Source organism: Oncorhynchus kisutch, linkage group LG6 (assembly GCF_002021735.2).
Source record: "Oncorhynchus kisutch isolate 150728-3 linkage group LG6, Okis_V2, whole genome shotgun sequence".
Taxonomy (NCBI): Eukaryota; Metazoa; Chordata; class Actinopteri; order Salmoniformes; family Salmonidae; genus Oncorhynchus; species Oncorhynchus kisutch.
In genome coordinates, this window is record NC_034179.2 from 74,530,663 (window position 1) to 74,547,255 (window position 16,593).

General features: G+C 42.5%; 2 protein-coding genes across 6 annotated transcripts; one reads left to right on the forward strand and one right to left on the reverse strand.

Annotated features, from left to right (window-relative positions):
- The first annotated feature begins 659 nt into the window (after positions 1-659).
- LOC109898550 (uncharacterized) lies at positions 660-2,763 on the forward strand. 3 transcript variants are annotated; one of them, XM_020493559.2, is made up of 5 exons: positions 699-1,116; positions 1,289-1,385; positions 1,525-1,551; positions 1,667-1,720; positions 1,819-2,129. In XM_020493559.2, the coding sequence occupies exons 1-5, from the start codon at positions 1,003-1,005 to the stop codon at positions 1,854-1,856; spliced, it is 330 nt and encodes a 109-aa protein (XP_020349148.1). In that variant the 5' UTR covers positions 699-1,002; the 3' UTR covers positions 1,857-2,129. The 3 variants fall into 3 exon arrangements, with proteins under 3 accessions (XP_020349149.1, XP_020349148.1, XP_031683375.1); XM_020493560.2 differs by lacking the exon at positions 1,525-1,551 and having other exon boundaries at positions 660-1,116; positions 1,819-2,763; XM_031827515.1 differs by lacking the exon at positions 1,525-1,551 and having other exon boundaries at positions 700-1,116; positions 1,289-1,409.
- LOC109898549 (histone acetyltransferase KAT7) lies at positions 2,358-14,398 on the reverse strand. 3 transcript variants are annotated; one of them, XM_020493555.2, is made up of 14 exons: positions 14,056-14,397; positions 10,345-10,492; positions 9,395-9,556; positions 8,211-8,450; positions 7,952-8,034; positions 7,711-7,797; positions 7,420-7,518; positions 7,025-7,135; positions 6,358-6,543; positions 6,127-6,216; positions 5,880-6,020; positions 5,699-5,792; positions 5,324-5,577; positions 2,358-4,743 (listed from the first exon to the last, which is right to left on the reverse strand). In XM_020493555.2, exons 1-14 carry the CDS (start codon positions 14,068-14,070, stop codon positions 4,645-4,647), a joined length of 1,809 nt encoding a protein of 602 aa, XP_020349144.2. In that variant the 5' UTR covers positions 14,071-14,397; the 3' UTR covers positions 2,358-4,644. The 3 variants fall into 3 exon arrangements, with proteins under 3 accessions (XP_020349144.2, XP_020349145.2, XP_020349147.2); XM_020493556.2 differs by having other exon boundaries at positions 2,364-4,743; positions 7,046-7,135; positions 14,056-14,398; XM_020493558.2 differs by lacking the exons at positions 7,025-7,135; positions 7,420-7,518 and having other exon boundaries at positions 2,364-4,743; positions 14,056-14,243.
- Between the last annotated feature and the right edge of the window lie 2,195 nt (positions 14,399-16,593).

Genomic DNA, 16,593 nt, shown 5'->3' on the forward strand with positions numbered 1-16,593 from the left:
ATTTTAGTAGAAATGCAGAGTAGCATATTTAGTGTCTTAAATTTAAAAAACAACAGTCAGTAGTATACAGATAGCTCAAGAGGTATGATTAGATATGCAGAAAAATAACCATGTTGTTTTTACATAGAATTAAGCATAATGCTTATGGCTCTGGATTGCAGAAAAAAAAGCTGTTTCATATGTTTGAAGAATGCTAAATTCTCCAAATTGGCAAATACCTGAATTATTGGTGATAATGAAGAAAGAAATGTTATACATTCCTAATTACATACATAATTGTGTTCTGGGTTTATTTTGTAAATTAGCTTCTGTGATTTTATTTTTATAGCCCCTCTCTGACCCACCCACCAGCCATCCTCACATACTTTGTGCCCCCTCAGGTTTTTGGGTTGCATGACGCCCCTGTCTGACACAGAGATAGAAAGAGTGAAATCACAGAATAAGAACTGTTAAGATCAATACATATATTCATTAGAGAGGGTTTGATTTGTCCAACATGGATTCCATTAGCCTTTTTCACCAAGTCAACTGCAACTGCAATATATATGTCTTCAATAAGTCATTGCTTATTGTCCTAACTCAATAGTACTCACCTCTGGGTGTTCTGCCCTTATTGGATAATCATTTATCCAGAGGTAAACAATTCGAACACACAATGTAAAACAAATGGGTTGAAAAAAACAACACATGCGTCATGAGAAAAAGGTCAGGTGGCTTTAGACAAGGCTTTAGACACTCGTGAGTTTGCTCACCAGTTGCGCACAAAGCTATGTCAAAAACAATATTTACTCTCATAAAAATGCACATATGATGCTATATGGAGAGAGGGGCGGAGCCGAACATTGGAATATAAACTGACCACAGCGTTACCGATTGACAGGCACACGAGAGAGACCACACTATAACGCCTGTTACAACTTCGGCTTTGCTTAATAGATATCTGTTTGTTTCATACAGAAGAAACACCTGCAGCCTATCATCTATTCCCCCAAATTTACCGACATGGACGTTTTAAAGTTTGTGGTTTTGATAGTTGCAGTTTTTGCGCAGGTTTACTGTGCCCTGGGAACCCCAACCAGCGACGATGGAGATATTTGGTCGATTGAAAACTGGCAGGTAAAACGCACGTCCCTCTTCTGAAGTGCATAGCTAGTTGGAACTAGCGAATGTTGTAGCGTCCTGCTGCGTTCAAGCTGTTATTTTTAGGTTTCACGTTTAGGACATCTGATAAGGCAATGGTTGATAGAAGGCTTCTGTTACTTATTCACTGTTACAATTATTGTTACAGAGGGATCCGTTGGAGAGTGGCTTGGCCTTCGGCGTGGCTGACCTCACCAAGAGGTCCGAATTGCAGCAGTTTCAACAACTCGTGGGGAAAAGCTCAGGTCAATTCAACTTTCATATCTTTGGTCAGTTTTTTTTTGGGGGGGGGGGGGGGGGGGGGGGGGGGTCATAGTAAAATGAGCTTGTAGGCTATAATTTATAGAAATGATAGAAATTTGAATGAACACATTCAATTTCCAGATTTAGGAGTCCCTCAACCGATTCTAAGTAGGTGTTTCAAATTTGAAAGCATTTTAAATTAAATTATTAATTGGCCTGCTTTGGGCTATAGCCTATATTATGTACTTCTCAAATAAATATGTGTGTGTTTGTGTTTCATCAGGGAATAAAGCAGACATGTTTATTGGACTCATGGGTCGAAGGTCCTCAAGTCGAGGTAGACTCAAGCACCTTACCAGATGATAAATATGTTATCTATCATTCTTCAGAACAATTTCAATCTAATGTATTTATTCCATATTTGTTGTTTTCCAGAGTCACAGGAGGAATGGAACAAGCCCCAGTATTACTAGAGATGAAGTTATGAACTTGATTGTTCAAAGTTACTGTAATAATCAATGTTGCTCAAATTATTAATCTAGGTCAAAGCAATCCAATACATGCAACAAAGCTTAATTGATGTAACATAAGTAAGGAATGTGTAATGAGGGTCAATAATTATTTGACCCGTGTGTTTAAAAACTGTGTCAGGGATTTGCTGCAACTAATTGACATTGTATGCCTTCCTTAACTATATCATTCTGTACTCTCCTTTGCAATACAAGCTGCTTGTCATGTTCAATCAAGTATTTTGTTGTTGTTGCATAATATTAGATGGCTTGTTATGCATACAAACAGGTATATTTATCTAACTTAAGATAATTCACGTGTCATCACTGAGAGCATTACTGAACTTCAAGATTCATTAATAGTGGAAAAAAGGATTTGCTTTTCTGTGCTTCATATGAAATGCTGATAATTTGTCAGTGAACCCCTACACATGCTGCCCCAGAAAGAACACCTTGCACACAGGATCAAGACATTTTGGAGTTCAGATTTATTGGAGAAGAAGCAAGTACAAAAGCAGGTGCACACAACTTATCTACATATTAATGCTGTACAGAGGTACTGCTGACTGCTGTGTAGCTACAGTGGTCTACTGCTCTTTTGATAGCTTATTGAAGAACAACTGCTTGTATGAAGGTGAACGTTATGACCACGCACACTGGTTTCAGGTAAACCGAGCTGTTCTGGAGTTGCTTTCTATAGCTGCCATGACTGGCACAGGAGGAAGCATCAAGACAACACAGACCACAGCAACATGTTGGGAGGCAAAATATGAAAGGCAGAGGTAAAGGAAGATAATTGTTTGTGGGAAATTAACAGTTGACCTGTTGTAGCAGTGTTCTCAGGTTCCAATAAAATATACAGTGAAATGAGCTGCAAGTTGACCTGCTATAATACCGCTGTGTGATGTTAGGCCAAGTTAGCATCTATTCATGCCAAAGATGCTGATATTATACAGACTCTTTGAAGAACCATGAACTTTGCAACTAAATCAAAATCATACCACAAAATATAGTGGACAGTGTACAGTGTAGTGGACAGTGTACAATCTAGTTTTAGAGAGTCAAAATAAGGAAGTGAACAATCTGATGGGCAGGTATATTTCAAGGCCTTTCACTTAACATTCAAAAGCAGAAGGAATGAATGAAGCCTGACTGGCCCAAAACTAATTAACATGCAATTTCAATTGGAAATCCAAAACTTCAACACGAGTGCTTATATTCTGAAAATAATCATAAATGCCATATTATTGGAGAATTACTTTCTTAATTCAAACCTGGATCCATTGAAATATGACAGTGAAATATAGTCTATTTGGCAGCCTTGAAGAAATACCTCCTCTCAGATTGAGCTTGTTTTGTTACTCCCCCATGACATACAAATGCACAGATCAAATAGCTTATTTTTTTTTTTTAAATACACAAGAAAAACAAAAACAACCCAGAAACACAACTGAATAAAAACTCTACACAAGGATTAACACGATTTCAGAATGACAGGGAAGTTTGTGAATCCTTTACGGTGTTAATAAAGAGATCACTTCTGACATATGGTCAGTAAAGGCCATTTCTTCTGCAACTATAAAGATGTGCACTTTATATATTTATTGCCCTATTGTGGCTATAAATTCTTGAGATGAGGGCCATACATTGCTGTGGAAACTCAAAATCTTTATATACACACACACAGCAGATGGAGGTCATTTCTGGTTTCATCCAATGTATATGCACAATCAGTCTAGCAGTCAGTAACATTTGCAGCAATTCAAAATGTTGGTGAAAAAAAATCCATTATTTTATCCTTATACACATAAACTGACATAAAATGGGTTGACCACAATGCAAAACAAATAGTCTCTATTGTTGGGTACTACATGCATTGTTCCTCTGCAACATGTTCGAGAAAATCTCTTCTAATGACACATTCAAATCTAGTCCTCAGTACGGCTAGGAAACCAGTCCTGCACATTTTAAAAACTTTCTTCAAATATACTTTGTCTTGCCAAACCTGTACCATAAAATCTTCTCTCTATCATTTAAATATATTGACAGCATGACTTGAACTTGACATCAAATTCGTACTTCGGCCTCAGACAAAGCCTGACTGCAAATTCCAGTTCTGTTCTTTTTTCTTCTCTCCCAAAATGTTTACTTGTGCACTCTCCCTCATGGATTTAAAAGGAATGGATTGGGGTAAGGAACTTCCTCCAGACAACGTTTTCACCAGTCCGATGCTTTTAAATACTTGAAAGAGTGCACACTGTGGAGAGAAGGGGAAGAAAGGGAATTGGCAATCTTTCAGGAAGCCAAATTTAAAATAGCTTAAAAAAGGACATTAGCCAAAACAGCTTAAAACAGTGGTAAAACCAAACAGAAGTAAAAAATTACAATTTTTAAAAATTAAAATAAAGCCAAAACCAAACAGAAACACTAAAGACAATCAAGACACATGGATACATTGTTGTGTTACCTCGACCCCTCCCCAGAAAGACCGCTATATATCCATACATACTGACTGGCTCACTAGGTTAACACGGTTCTACTGAGAAGTCGTGTGAGGAAAGCTAGGGTCTGGTTTCAAGCAATCCACCATTAGTATTCTTCTTGATATTATGATCTACTACTTAAGCCTGGTTAGGACTCTCAATAATACTGATCAAAAAGTTGTTTGAAGTAAACTATTCTGATAGTGAGCGTTGAACCCATGTCATTGTGTTGGAGAGTTGGCGTGGTATGGTGTCGGGGGAGGGGTGTCCTATGTTCCTTTAGGTGGGGTCCACTTTAAGGCGGTGGGTTCAATAGTCTTGCTGCTGCCACGCTTGGTCTCCTTGGCTTTCCAGTCGTCGATTAGGTCCTGGAGGAGATAGTTAGCATGTTAGCCTCAGAAGCCAAGGTTTGTCACGTTCTGTTCCAAATCCTGTGGAAGTTCTCCTCAAAATGAAATTTAAAAGAAAGGACAGACAACAGTGGTATAGATGGAAACTAGACATGTTGCCATTTTCAAACCTATTAAATATTTAGCATGTTTTAGATTTTTTTTATTTTTTATACACAACATAGACAAACTGTCTGACACGGTAGAAAGAGAAACAAAGCAAATTTGAAAAAATACAGCAAAAGAAAAAGCCTCTCCTGCGGAGAAACGTCACTAATACTCTAAATCCAATACCCACGTTCTCCAGACTTCCAATAGTAAAGTCAACGTGACGAGATTTGGAAGGATGGCTCTGTGAAGTTAGTAGCACGTTAGCACTGCTAGGCTCAATGATAAGTGGATGTCCACAACAATATCGAGACTGAACTAACCCAAACCCCAACTAATTCCACAGTTAGTTGGAGAAATGTCCTGGCCGTCACACTAAATCAGAATTTGTTCTTGGCTGATTAAATAATATATAAAGAATAAATATATGAAGAAATGGTAGGTGACATACCTGTCTCTTCAAGACCAGGTGCTTCCCTTTCCAGTACTTGAGCATCTGGAGGGACTGCAGGGTGCTGACGATGTCCACTGGGTTGACGGCTGTCTCCTGGCTGATCTCCTTGATGGAGATCTCCTTCCCCTGGAACTGGTTTAGGTAGCGCAGCAGCACCTCCTTCCAGTAGGACCTGTAGCTGATTAGGCCCAGGTCTGAGAGGGGCCGCTCTGGAGAGCCCACCTTCTCCTCCACTTTAGACAGTAAGTAACCTGGGAGAGGGCAGACCACACACAGGGTTACACAGAGACCAGGGTTAGAGAGAAACCAGGACCAGACACAGGGTTACAGAGAGATCAGGTAGAGAGACCACAAGGTAGTGGCTGTACTCACTGAAGTCAATCAGCATCTTTCCGTAGCCCTGCCTCATGTACTGTGGCATGGTGAGGATACAGGAGACATTGTAGTTCAGGAACGAGTTCTTCTCCTAAAATGGGAGGGCATAGACGTTTTGAGTTTGAGAAAAGCCTTTCATAAATAAAACGTAGCATTATGACTACGACTGACTGGTTACCTTTGAGAAGTAGCCAACAAGATGGCAGCCGGTGTTGTCAGCCTCTGTCATGACGTAGAAGAGGAAGGGCTCCACGTCGTAGTATAGGGTCTTGTGGTCCAGGAAGAGCTTAGCCAGAAGGCACAGGTTTTGGCAGTAGATCTGTGGACGATAGGGTCATTTAGCAGGGCTATGGTCAGAGCAGGGTAGTCATAACATTCACAAGGCAGGATAACATAACATTCCTGGGACCACAGCAATCTCTCACCTTGTTCTTTTTACCGTCCACCTCAAAGACGGAGATGTTTCCCTTTCGATAGATCTCATCCCCTGGTGGGTGTTTCCAGACACACTTGGCCTGTACAGGGGGATGGACAGCACCGATCATCATACAAAAACCTACTGAGAACTGAGATCCACTCTGAAACGTCTGAATCCATCCATAAAGAACAATCAGAAAACACCGGAGAAACTAATTGACATGCACCAACATTCTCACCATGTGCCGGCGCAGGATGGTCAGACTCTTCATGTACTTGAGGCAGAACTCACACATGTAGAGGCGTCCCAGGCGGGCGTACTCCTCGGGGTAGGGCGAGTGGTACCAGGTGTCCAGCTCGTAGCGGCCAAACACAATGGTCTTGATCATGTTGCTGCCCTCCGCCACCTGACCCTGCAGCTTCTCCTGCACCAGGCGGAGGACAGGGAGAGGGGACAGAAAAGAGAGGAAGAGAGAGGTTTGACCAACGCAGCGAGGGAGAGGGGCAGGCAAAACGCCACGGGAGGAGAACTCATTACTCTCCGTGGAAGCGACCACGGAGAATACGCTTTGATTTGGAAAAAAAGGTTATAAATATGTGTGGAAAGGATAAGAGAGAGCTTTGATCTGGAAGACTGAAAGGGGAGCCTCTTAAAGATATCGGCTAGAGTAAATCTAGCTCAAAGAGAGTGAAGAAGAACTTCTCCATAAACTACCCGGTCTTGTAACTGACAACACCAGACAGAGTGAGTAGCCAGATTACCCAGAATGCTCCCTGTCTGGCACTGCCCACCATAAACGGTGAGAGCTGGGCGTCGACTGGGCCCAGTCCAGACAGTCACTAGTACAGGCTCAGGAAAAGAAAGAGGAAAATGGGAGGAAGGGCGATGAGTTCTCTCTCTCTTACAAGATCCTCCGAAGCACGTGCCTGGGCTTTTCGAAAGAGCTCCAGGTCGTAATCACTTGTGATGTTCTCCAGGAGGGGCTCTCGGTTGTTGCCGTGGGACTGCCGGTGATCCTGGGACATCAGAGAGGGAGAAGAAGCCTTTAACCTCAGAACAATCAGCACATCTCTTCAACCGGACACATTATTTACCTTCAACATATCTGTTGTCCGAACAGTTGTCAAACTGTGCTTGCAAGACACTTTTTAATTTTGCAAGTATTATATTTGTTTACCTTTCGTATGGGATAAGAGTGTATTACAACGCGTAGGCTACAGCTTTTTCTTCTGGCACTAATGGAAAAGGGTCGTTTTTTCTTTCCTAGAGTTTGGATTAGAGGTCAGATCATCACACTCACCATGTACTGGTCTTTCTGCTCTTTTAGCAGACCCGAGTTCCTCTTCTTCCTCATTTCCGTCACCTTCTCCTTGTACCTCATCTGTCTCTCCGTTGGGGCCTAATCCATTATGCAATGTTATGAAACTGCCATGATACTGCCTTTAAATCCAAATCCTTAATTAATTTGCGCCCTATTGCCTTTCTTGAAACATTTACTGCAAGGAAGCACAAATCCAAACCAAAAACAGTAGCGTAGTGATAAAATGAGATGGTCGACCAAATGAAAGGCCCAGGATCAGGATCATAGTACCTGGTGACGGGTACCGTGTCTGTTCTCATCCTGCCGGTGGGACAACGTCCGCTCCTCCACCTGTTTGTCACGAGAGGAGGCCCTCGTCTGTGAAGAGAAATCCCGTTTGGTAAGCCATCCCTACTAAAGATATGCCTACAGTATGTTGTTTTATTAAGTAGTAGGCAGACAGATGTCAGACACGGCCCAAGAATCCCACACCTCAACACTAAGGCCAACTTCCAAGGTCTTGTAGATTTACCTTGCATTCATCTACAGAGAGGTTGTGGAAGAGAGGGCAGCCAGATATTGAGAAGTGCCTCTCATGTTTCCCTGTCAAATGGCCTGAAAAAAAATAAAACAGAACGTCAAGTGAAACAAATGCAGAACATAACAATTAACCGTGTGTGTTTTAAAGGTGTTGCATTCTGAGGTCCAAATTGCACAAAAAGTCAACTATGTAAATAAATGTCCTGCCCTCATTGACGTTGGAGCTGACAGTTAAGAATGAGATCATTTACCCAGGGAGTTGCAGCCTGGTGTGGGGCACTTCATGTTGAAGTTGTAGCTCTCGTGGAAGCGACGCCGCTTGGGCCTGTGGGAGAGGTCGCTGCCAGAGTCTTTGAGTGACAGCTCCTTGGCCAGGGACTCGTCAGGAGAGGCGTTAGGGCTGGACACGTCAATGTCCGACTCCGATGAGAGGGCGTTCCCTGTTGGGGTGCGGGGCGGAGACTCGTCCTGGTCTGCTGCTCGCTTCAGGTCTGGAAAAGCCAACGAGGAGAAGAACACATGTAAAGGAATTGTTATACTCACAAGCCCGACAGACACCTCACATTTTTTTATTTGACCTTTATTTAACTATGCAAGTCAGTTAAGAACAAATTCTTATTTACAATAACGGCCTACCCCAATCACGGCCGGTTGTGATACAGCCTGGAATCGAATCAGGGTCTGTAATGACGCCTCTAGCACTGAGACGCAGTGCCTTAGACCGCTGAGCCCCTCGGGAGCCCACACGATGGGGCTTAGTTCATATTTCAAGTGCCTGGCATGAATCTAGAATTATAAATGAGGACATTCCAACTATCTCACCACACTCTCACAGTACCATGTTTATACAGTTTCAGGACACAAGATTCAATTTTGTTGTGATGCTGTTATACACACAGTATGCTATATATTTTTGTCAATTTTGATGATGCATTTGTTTTTCACAAAATTCTTGCACGCCCCCTTCAGGTTTTCCCAAGGCATGTTTTTCCAAAGGCAAAAAGTGAGGGGTATGAAATAGAACAAGAGGGGATGATGACTCATCGTGACACCAAACACCCAATACATGATCACATGCAACGACCCCACCACACCAGGAACGGAACCCAAAGGAATGAATAGGGATGGTAGCTACAAGCATAGGCTGCAATTTTCAGCACAACTGTCTTGAGTAACGAGCAGAAACATAACAAATGAGTGGAATAACATGTGGAGGACAACACAAGCTCAAATCATCTATGTTTGAGGACACAAGTCCAAAACAAACTTAAAGAGTAGAAATGCGCTGGTTGAGCATCACTTCCTCTTCGAAAACTTAAAATGATACAATAAAAATATATCATAAATAACGCAGTGGGTGGCCAGCTCTCAGGTGTGGACAATTGAGCAGGGGGGAACTGTGAGAGAAAGTGACCATGCTGCCTTGTCCTCCTACCCTCCACATGCTGCTCCGTGTCCGACCCCGAAGAGCGACTCTGGCGCAGAGGGTATTTCTTGGGGGTGACCGGCGGCCCTTGCTGCAGACTACGGCTACGGGTCACACGCCGGGCAGAGAAGGTCACCACCTCTGTTGGGCTGATCTGGACAGGGCTGGAATCTAAAAATACATTTTTTTTTAAACAGGCGTCTTCAGGGGTCTCTGGCCCTCAGAAGTAATGTAGCAGGCTAGGAGCTACAAGTCTTCTGTCTCGTCAATGGAGAAATCCCTTTAACAAACGGTTTCATTTCCACAACATACTTGACCATATAGGATTCATATACAGGCAACAAAAAAACTAAAACATAGGCCCAAGCAGTAAGCTACTTGTTGTATATAACAACTTAATAACAATATCAGTTCAGTTGTCACATTGAGGACCAAGGGACGTGCCAAGCTATTCAAAAAACCACATTGAAAAAAAACTGGAAGCATTCTATAGCAAAAGGGAGTGGGAACAATATCATCCTCTACTCAAACCATGACCGCCAGACCGAATAGGGATCAGGGGGGGGATGACTGCTGTCTAAACCTATTCACAGTTTATGAGCTTGAATTCTGATATACAATGGTTATTGTACAGCAAGAGATAACAACTCATGAGCACATCTATGGGTATATCTACAGACAGACAAAAGAGAACCCCAGCATTACAGTCAGTATCCTCATTTTGAATCTTCTGACTTAGACTATTGTCATAACATTTGGTTCAATGACCGAGACTGAAAACTCATAGGGATGGAATCCAAGGGATTCATATAGGATTCATAGATATTCAGCAGATTCTTGATGCAGAAAAATAACAATATAAATATCTTGGCCATCTCATGACAGTTCCATATCAAAACTGCATTGTTGTATTCAGCGCATGTGACAAATAAAATTTGATTTGAAAACAGCATATTTACCTTGAGAACTTTGGCTGAGTCGCAGCGATGCCCGGGTGAGGCGTGTGTTCCTCCGTGTTCTCCCATAGGTCTCGATTCTGTCTGTGTGCTCATGGTCAGCAGAGAAGTCTGAATCCTCAGTGCCCTCTGAGCTGCTCCCAGCGTTCCTCTTTCATAGAACAAAAGGAAAGATCATCGTCAGTTATGCACATCAATCAGTAACATAAATATCATGATTCTTTGGTTTGGTTTCTGTTAGCTTCTATAAACAAAACTGCTATCGTTGAATCCATTTATGATTATCATGAAGCATCACTTGTGTGCCCCAATCTTCCTATCTTCCAACATGCGGGAGGAAACAGCGCAATAACCGCTCTAACTGGGACGTGAATAGGCTATATTCAGTAGCCTACATTGCATTCGGAAAGTATTCAGACCCCTTGACTTTATCCACATTTTGTTATGTTACAGCCATATTCTAAAATAGATTAAATTGTTTTTTCCTCCTCAATCTACACACAATACCCCATAATGACAAAGCAAAACGTTTTTTTAGTTTAGCAAATTTATCAAATATATCACATTTACATACATACTCAGACTGTTTACTCAGTACTTTGTTGAAGCACCTTTGGCAGTGATTACCCATTCTTCTCTGCAGACCCTCTAAAGCTCTGTCAGGTTGGATGGGGAGCATCACTGCACAGCTATTTTCAGGTCTGTCCAGAGATGTTGGATTGGGTTCAAGGCCGGGCCACTCAAGGACATTCAGAGACTTTTCCCGAAGCCACTCATGCGTTGTCTTGGCTGTGTGCTTAGGTTCGTTGTCCTGTTGGTAGGTGAACCTTCACGCCAGTCTGAGGTCCTGAGGGCTCTGGAGCAGGTTTTCATCAAGGATCTCTCTGTACTTTGCTCCGTTAATCTTTTCCTCGATCCTGACTAGTCTGCCAGTCCCGGACGCTGAAAAACAACCCCACAGCATGATGCTGCCTCCACCATGCTTCACCTTAGGGATGATGCCAAGTTTACTCCAGACTTGGTTTCATCAGACCATAGAATCTTGTTTCTCATGGTCAGAGTCCTTTAGGTGCTTTTTGGAAAACTCCAACAGGGCATGTGCCTTTCACTAAGGAGTGGCTTCCGTCTGGCCAGTCTACCATAAAGGCCTGATTGGTGGAGTGCTGCAGAGATGGTTGTCCTTCTGGAAGGTTCTCCCATCTCCACAGAGGAACTCTGGAGCTCTGTTTTGGTACCCTTCCCCAGATCTGTGCCTCGACACAATCCTGTCTTGGAGCTCCTCAGACAATTAATTCGACCTCATGGCTTGGTTTTCCTCTGACATGCACTGTTAACTGTGGTACCAGTCAAGTCCAATCAATTGAATTTACCACAGGTGTACTCCAATCAAGTTGTCGAAACATCTTAAGGATGATCAATGGAAACAGGATGCACCTGAGCTCAATTTCGAGTCTCATAGCAAAGGGTCTGAAAACGTACGTAAATAAGGTGTTTAAAAAAAATACATTTTCAAGAATTGCTAAAAAACTGTTTTTGCATTGTCATTATGGGGTATTGTGTAGATTTGAGATGTTTTTTAAATACATTTTAGAATAAGGCTGTAACGTAACAGAATGTGGAAAAGGGGAAGGGGTCTGAATACTTTCCGAATACACTGTATATCCCCAATATAGCTCCGGTCTCCCCTAATCTGCATTGGGATGCACTCATAAATTCTCTGCTACTCACAGAATGTTTCAGAGATCTCAAGTTATGATGCTGCGTGCATTTCATCAAACAACAAATAATGCGACACAGGTTATTTTCCTGTGTTTAGTCCAGACTGTATTCTCACCTGCAGTGAACCGCACCACGGTATGAATTGAATCGGACAGAGTACACCCTTTTTGAAAAAATCATGGTGCGTTATTCAGTGTGCTCCCAAGTGCAGATAGTAATCACACCAGTCCAAACGAGCCGAACTAAGGGGTAAACGCACCTGAGGTCGGGGAGAAAATGCACCAAACCAATTGTGTAAAAGCCCCCTACAACTGCAAAAACATGTGGCAAAGAAATGTACTTTATGTCCTGAATAGAAAGCGTTATGTTTGGGGCAAATCCCAACACATCACAGAGTACCACTCTTCATATTTTCAAACATGGTGATGGCTGCCTCATGTTATGGGTATGCTTGTCATCAGCAAGGAAACGCAAGTTTTTTAGGATAAAATAAATGGAATAGAGCTGAGCACAGGCAAAATCCTAGAGGAAAACCTAAACACCGGGTAACAAATTCACCTTTCAGCAGGACAATAACATAAAACACAAGGACAAACATACACAAGAGTTGCTTATCAAGATGGCATTGAATGTTCCTGAGTGGCCTAGCTACAGTTTTGACTTGAAATTGGCTTGAAAATGGCTGTCTAGCAGTGATCGACAACCAACTTGACAGAGCTTAAAAATTTTTTTAAAGAATAATGTACAAATATTGTACAATCCAGGTGTGCAAAGTTCTTTGAGACTTACCCAGAAAGACACAGCTGTAATTTAAAAATGTGATTCTAACATGTATTGGACACAGGTGTGAATACTTCTGATTTCATTTTTTATAAATTTGCTAAAACGACATGTTTTCATTTTGTCATTATGGGGTATTGTGTGTAGACGGGTGAGAAAAAACATTAATCAATTTTGAATTCAGGCTGTCACACAACAACATGTGGAATAAGTCAAGGGGTATGAATACTTTCTGAAGGCACTGTATGTTTTGAAGCAAACTGGACTGGAGTACTAGCTAGTAAAAATTTAAAAAAATCCAACAGCACAAGCACATAAAATACAAGAATCACCCGAAAATATTGTTTACAGGGGTCAATGGTTTACACCTTTATTAATATGGAGGAGGAGCATGTGTACAAGCAACACTTCCGTAGTACTTTTCCCACAATGCACCATGTCAAAACATTTACCAACGGCCAGAATTGAAATCCGCTCGGGAAATGTTCCAAAACAAACATGAACATGAAACGGACCATACATATGTATATCAATAACATTACCATACTGTTACGTTAACAACTAGCGTTGCGAAAATAATTTCGAGATGAAAATGGCTCAACAATCTTGAGGGCACTATGTGTCTTTAAACCAATTGCAAGTGAGGAAAGGCGGGACATGAGAATATTAAACCAATTGACACTATGTTATTCCTGAATCAATCCAATAAAATCGTTGTTTTCAGGAAGACAAGTATATCCCTCACCACCAGCAGGATTCAACTAGCTACAGCCAGAGAGGTTTGAAGCTATATAACACCTTTTCCGTATACCCTGCGGGCCTGTTCCACCAAGCTTTTGGTTCCATCACTGCTAGCTGGTGGTTCATCTGTAAGCTAGATAACTACGTTAGCTAGCTAAAACGACTGTGAAGAAATGTTCAAATGCGCCCCATCACTATAGCCATGAATGAACACTCACAGATAGCTAGCAAGCATTAGCTAGACCAGTATCGCATCAGCTTACCATGGCATTTGTGCTATTCTAAATGTTACACAACTTATTATGCTATGCTTGAACGCAAACTAGGGTTCAATTAGCTCCTATTTGTCACGTTATAGTGACATGATAGCTAATTAGCTAAACAAATTAACATTACATATAACGTTAGCTAGCATGAGTCAGTCACCTGTATTTTACCACCAACGTTAAGTATCTAAATCAACCAAGTTCTTACCTTTCTCCGAGGCATATTTCACTTTAACGGCGTCTGTTTTAAGACGTTGGCTATCCCTTAGCAGTAAAAATAAACACAGCGTTTTAAAATTAAAATGCTCACTAAATAAACTGGTTGACTGGACATACCGCTCAACGTTTGTCTCACACTTCCGTGGTATGTTCAAGCAAGTCGACACGTTTCGGAATGTTTTGAAACGGTTCAACTGTTATTTAATTGGCCACTAGATGGCAGTGTTGTAACTTGTACACGATGGTCCCTTGTGTAAAGGCCCCTTGCTATTCGGAATCCTTGGGATGTCCCTACCCCCCACATTGAAGTTGAAATGTAAGGTTAGGGTTTAGAGGTAGGGACATCCCAAGGGCCCCAGAGAGTGTAAATCAACGTTTATTTGTCACGTGTGCCAAATACAACAGGTGTAGACCTTACAGTGAAATGCTTACTTACAGGCTCTAAACCATAGTGAATAATAGGTAGGAAAATAAATAAAACAGTAAAAAGACAGGCTATATACAGTAGCGAGGCTATAAAAGTAGCGAGGCTTTATACAGACACTGGTTAGTCAGGCTGATTGAGGTAGTATGTACATGTAGATATGGTTAAAGTGACTATGCATATATGATGAACAGAGAGTAGCATTAGCGTAAAAGAGGGGTTGGCGGTGGTGGGTGGGACACAATGTAGATAGCCCGGTTAGCCAATGTGCGGGAGCACTGGTTGGTCAGCTAAATTGAGGTAGTATGTACATGAATATATAGTTTAAGTGACTATGCATATATGATAAACAGAGAGTAGCCGCGTAAAAAGATGGGTTGGGGGGGGCGGGGGGGGGGGGGGGCACACAATGCAAATAGTCCGGGTAGCCATTTGATGACCTGTTCAGGAGTTTTATGGCTTGGGGGTAAAAACTGTTGAGAAGCCTTTTTGTCCTAGACTTGGCACTCCGGTACTGCTTGCAATGTGGTAGTAGAGAGAACATGACTTGGGTGGCTGGGGTCTTTCACAATTTTTAGGGCCTTCCTCTGACACCGCCTGGTGTAGAGGTCCTGGATGGCAAGCAGTTTAGCACAAGGGATGTACTGGGCCGTACGCACTACCTTCTGTATTGCCTTGCGGTCAGAGGCCGAGCAATTGCCGTACCAGGCAGTGATGCAAATCCTCTTAGTTTCCTGAGGGGGAATAGGCTTTGTCATTTCCTTTTCACGACTGTCTTGGTGTGTTTGAACGATTCTAGTTGGTTGTTGATGTGGACACCAAGGAACTTGAAGCTCTCAACCTGCTCCACTACAGCCCCGTCGATGAGAATGGGGGCGTGCTCGGTCCTCCTTTTCCTGTAGTCCACAATCATCTCCTTAGTCTTGATCACGTTGAGGGATAGGTTGTTATTCTGGCACCACCCGGCCAGGTCTCTGACCTCCTCCTATAGGCTGTCTCGTCGTTGTCGGTGATCAGGCCTACCACTGTTGTGTCGTCTGCAAACTTAATGATGGTGTTGGAGTCATGCCTGGCCATGCAGTCGTGGGTGGACAGGGAGTACAGGAGGGGACTGAGTACACACCCCTGGGGAGCTCCAGTGTTGAGGATCAGCATGGCAGATGTGTTGCTACCTACCCTCACCACCTGGGGGCGGCCCGTCAGGAAGTCCAGGATCTAGTTGCAGAGGGAGGTGTTCAGTCCCAGGATCCTGTACAGGGAAATACATTGGTACACTGACTCATATAGTTTACATAAAAATAGACTGTGTATTTTTTTCCTGAGGTAAGATACAGTACAGTACACAAGATGCATAGCAAGTTGTTTGATGAGGATGTAAATAGACCATTCATTCATCGTAGAGCGCTCATTGAGTGTATATCAGGGGACCTCCCCTCCCCCACACATTCTGTCTTTACCACTAAGTCTCACTCCCACCGAGTTCTATACTGAACAAAAATATAAATGCAACATGCAACAATTTCAAAGATTTTACTGTTACAGTTCATGGAAGGAAATCAGTCAATTTAAATTCATTAGGCCCTAATCTATGGCTTTCACATGACTGGGAATACAGATATGCATCTGTTGGTCACAGATACTTTTTTTTTTTTATAGGGACATGTATCAGAAAGCCAATCAGTATCTGGTGTAACCACCATTTGCCTCATGCAGTGAGACACATTTCCTTCGCATAGAGTTGATCAGGCTAGTGATTGTGGCCTCTTCTTCAATGGCTGTGCGAAGTTCCTGGATGTTGGCGGGAACTGGAACAGACTGTCTTACACGTCGATCCAGAGCATCCCAAACATGCTCAATGGGTGTCATGCCTGGTGAGTATGCGGGCCATGGAAGAACTGGGAAATTATCAGCTTCTAGGAATTGTGTACAGATCCTTGCGACATGGGGCAGTGCATTATCATGCTGAAACATGAGGTGATGGCGGCGGATGAATGGCACGACAATGTGCCTCAGGATCCCGTCACGGGATGTGCATTCAAATTGCCATTGATAAAATGCAATTGTTTTCATTGTCCGTAGCTTACAACTGCCCAAACCATAACT

Coding starts and splice junctions, on each gene's coding strand:
- LOC109898550 (XM_020493559.2), top strand. CDS start 1,003: ATGGACGTTTTAAAGTTTGTGGTTTTGATAGTTGCAGTTTTTGCGCAG. Junction 1,386..1,524: donor ACTCGTGGGGAAAAGCTCAG/GTCAATTCAACT, acceptor TTCAATTTCCAG/ATTTAGGAGTCCCTCAACCG. Junction 1,721..1,818: donor TCGAAGGTCCTCAAGTCGAG/GTAGACTCAAGC, acceptor GTTGTTTTCCAG/AGTCACAGGAGGAATGGAAC.
- LOC109898549 (XM_020493555.2), bottom strand. Junction 9,557..10,344: donor ACTCAGCCAAAGTTCTCAAG/GTAAATATGCTG, acceptor ATGTATTTTTAG/ATTCCAGCCCTGTCCAGATC. Junction 7,519..7,710: donor GACACGGTACCCGTCACCAG/GTACTATGATCC, acceptor ATAATGGATTAG/GCCCCAACGGAGAGACAGAT.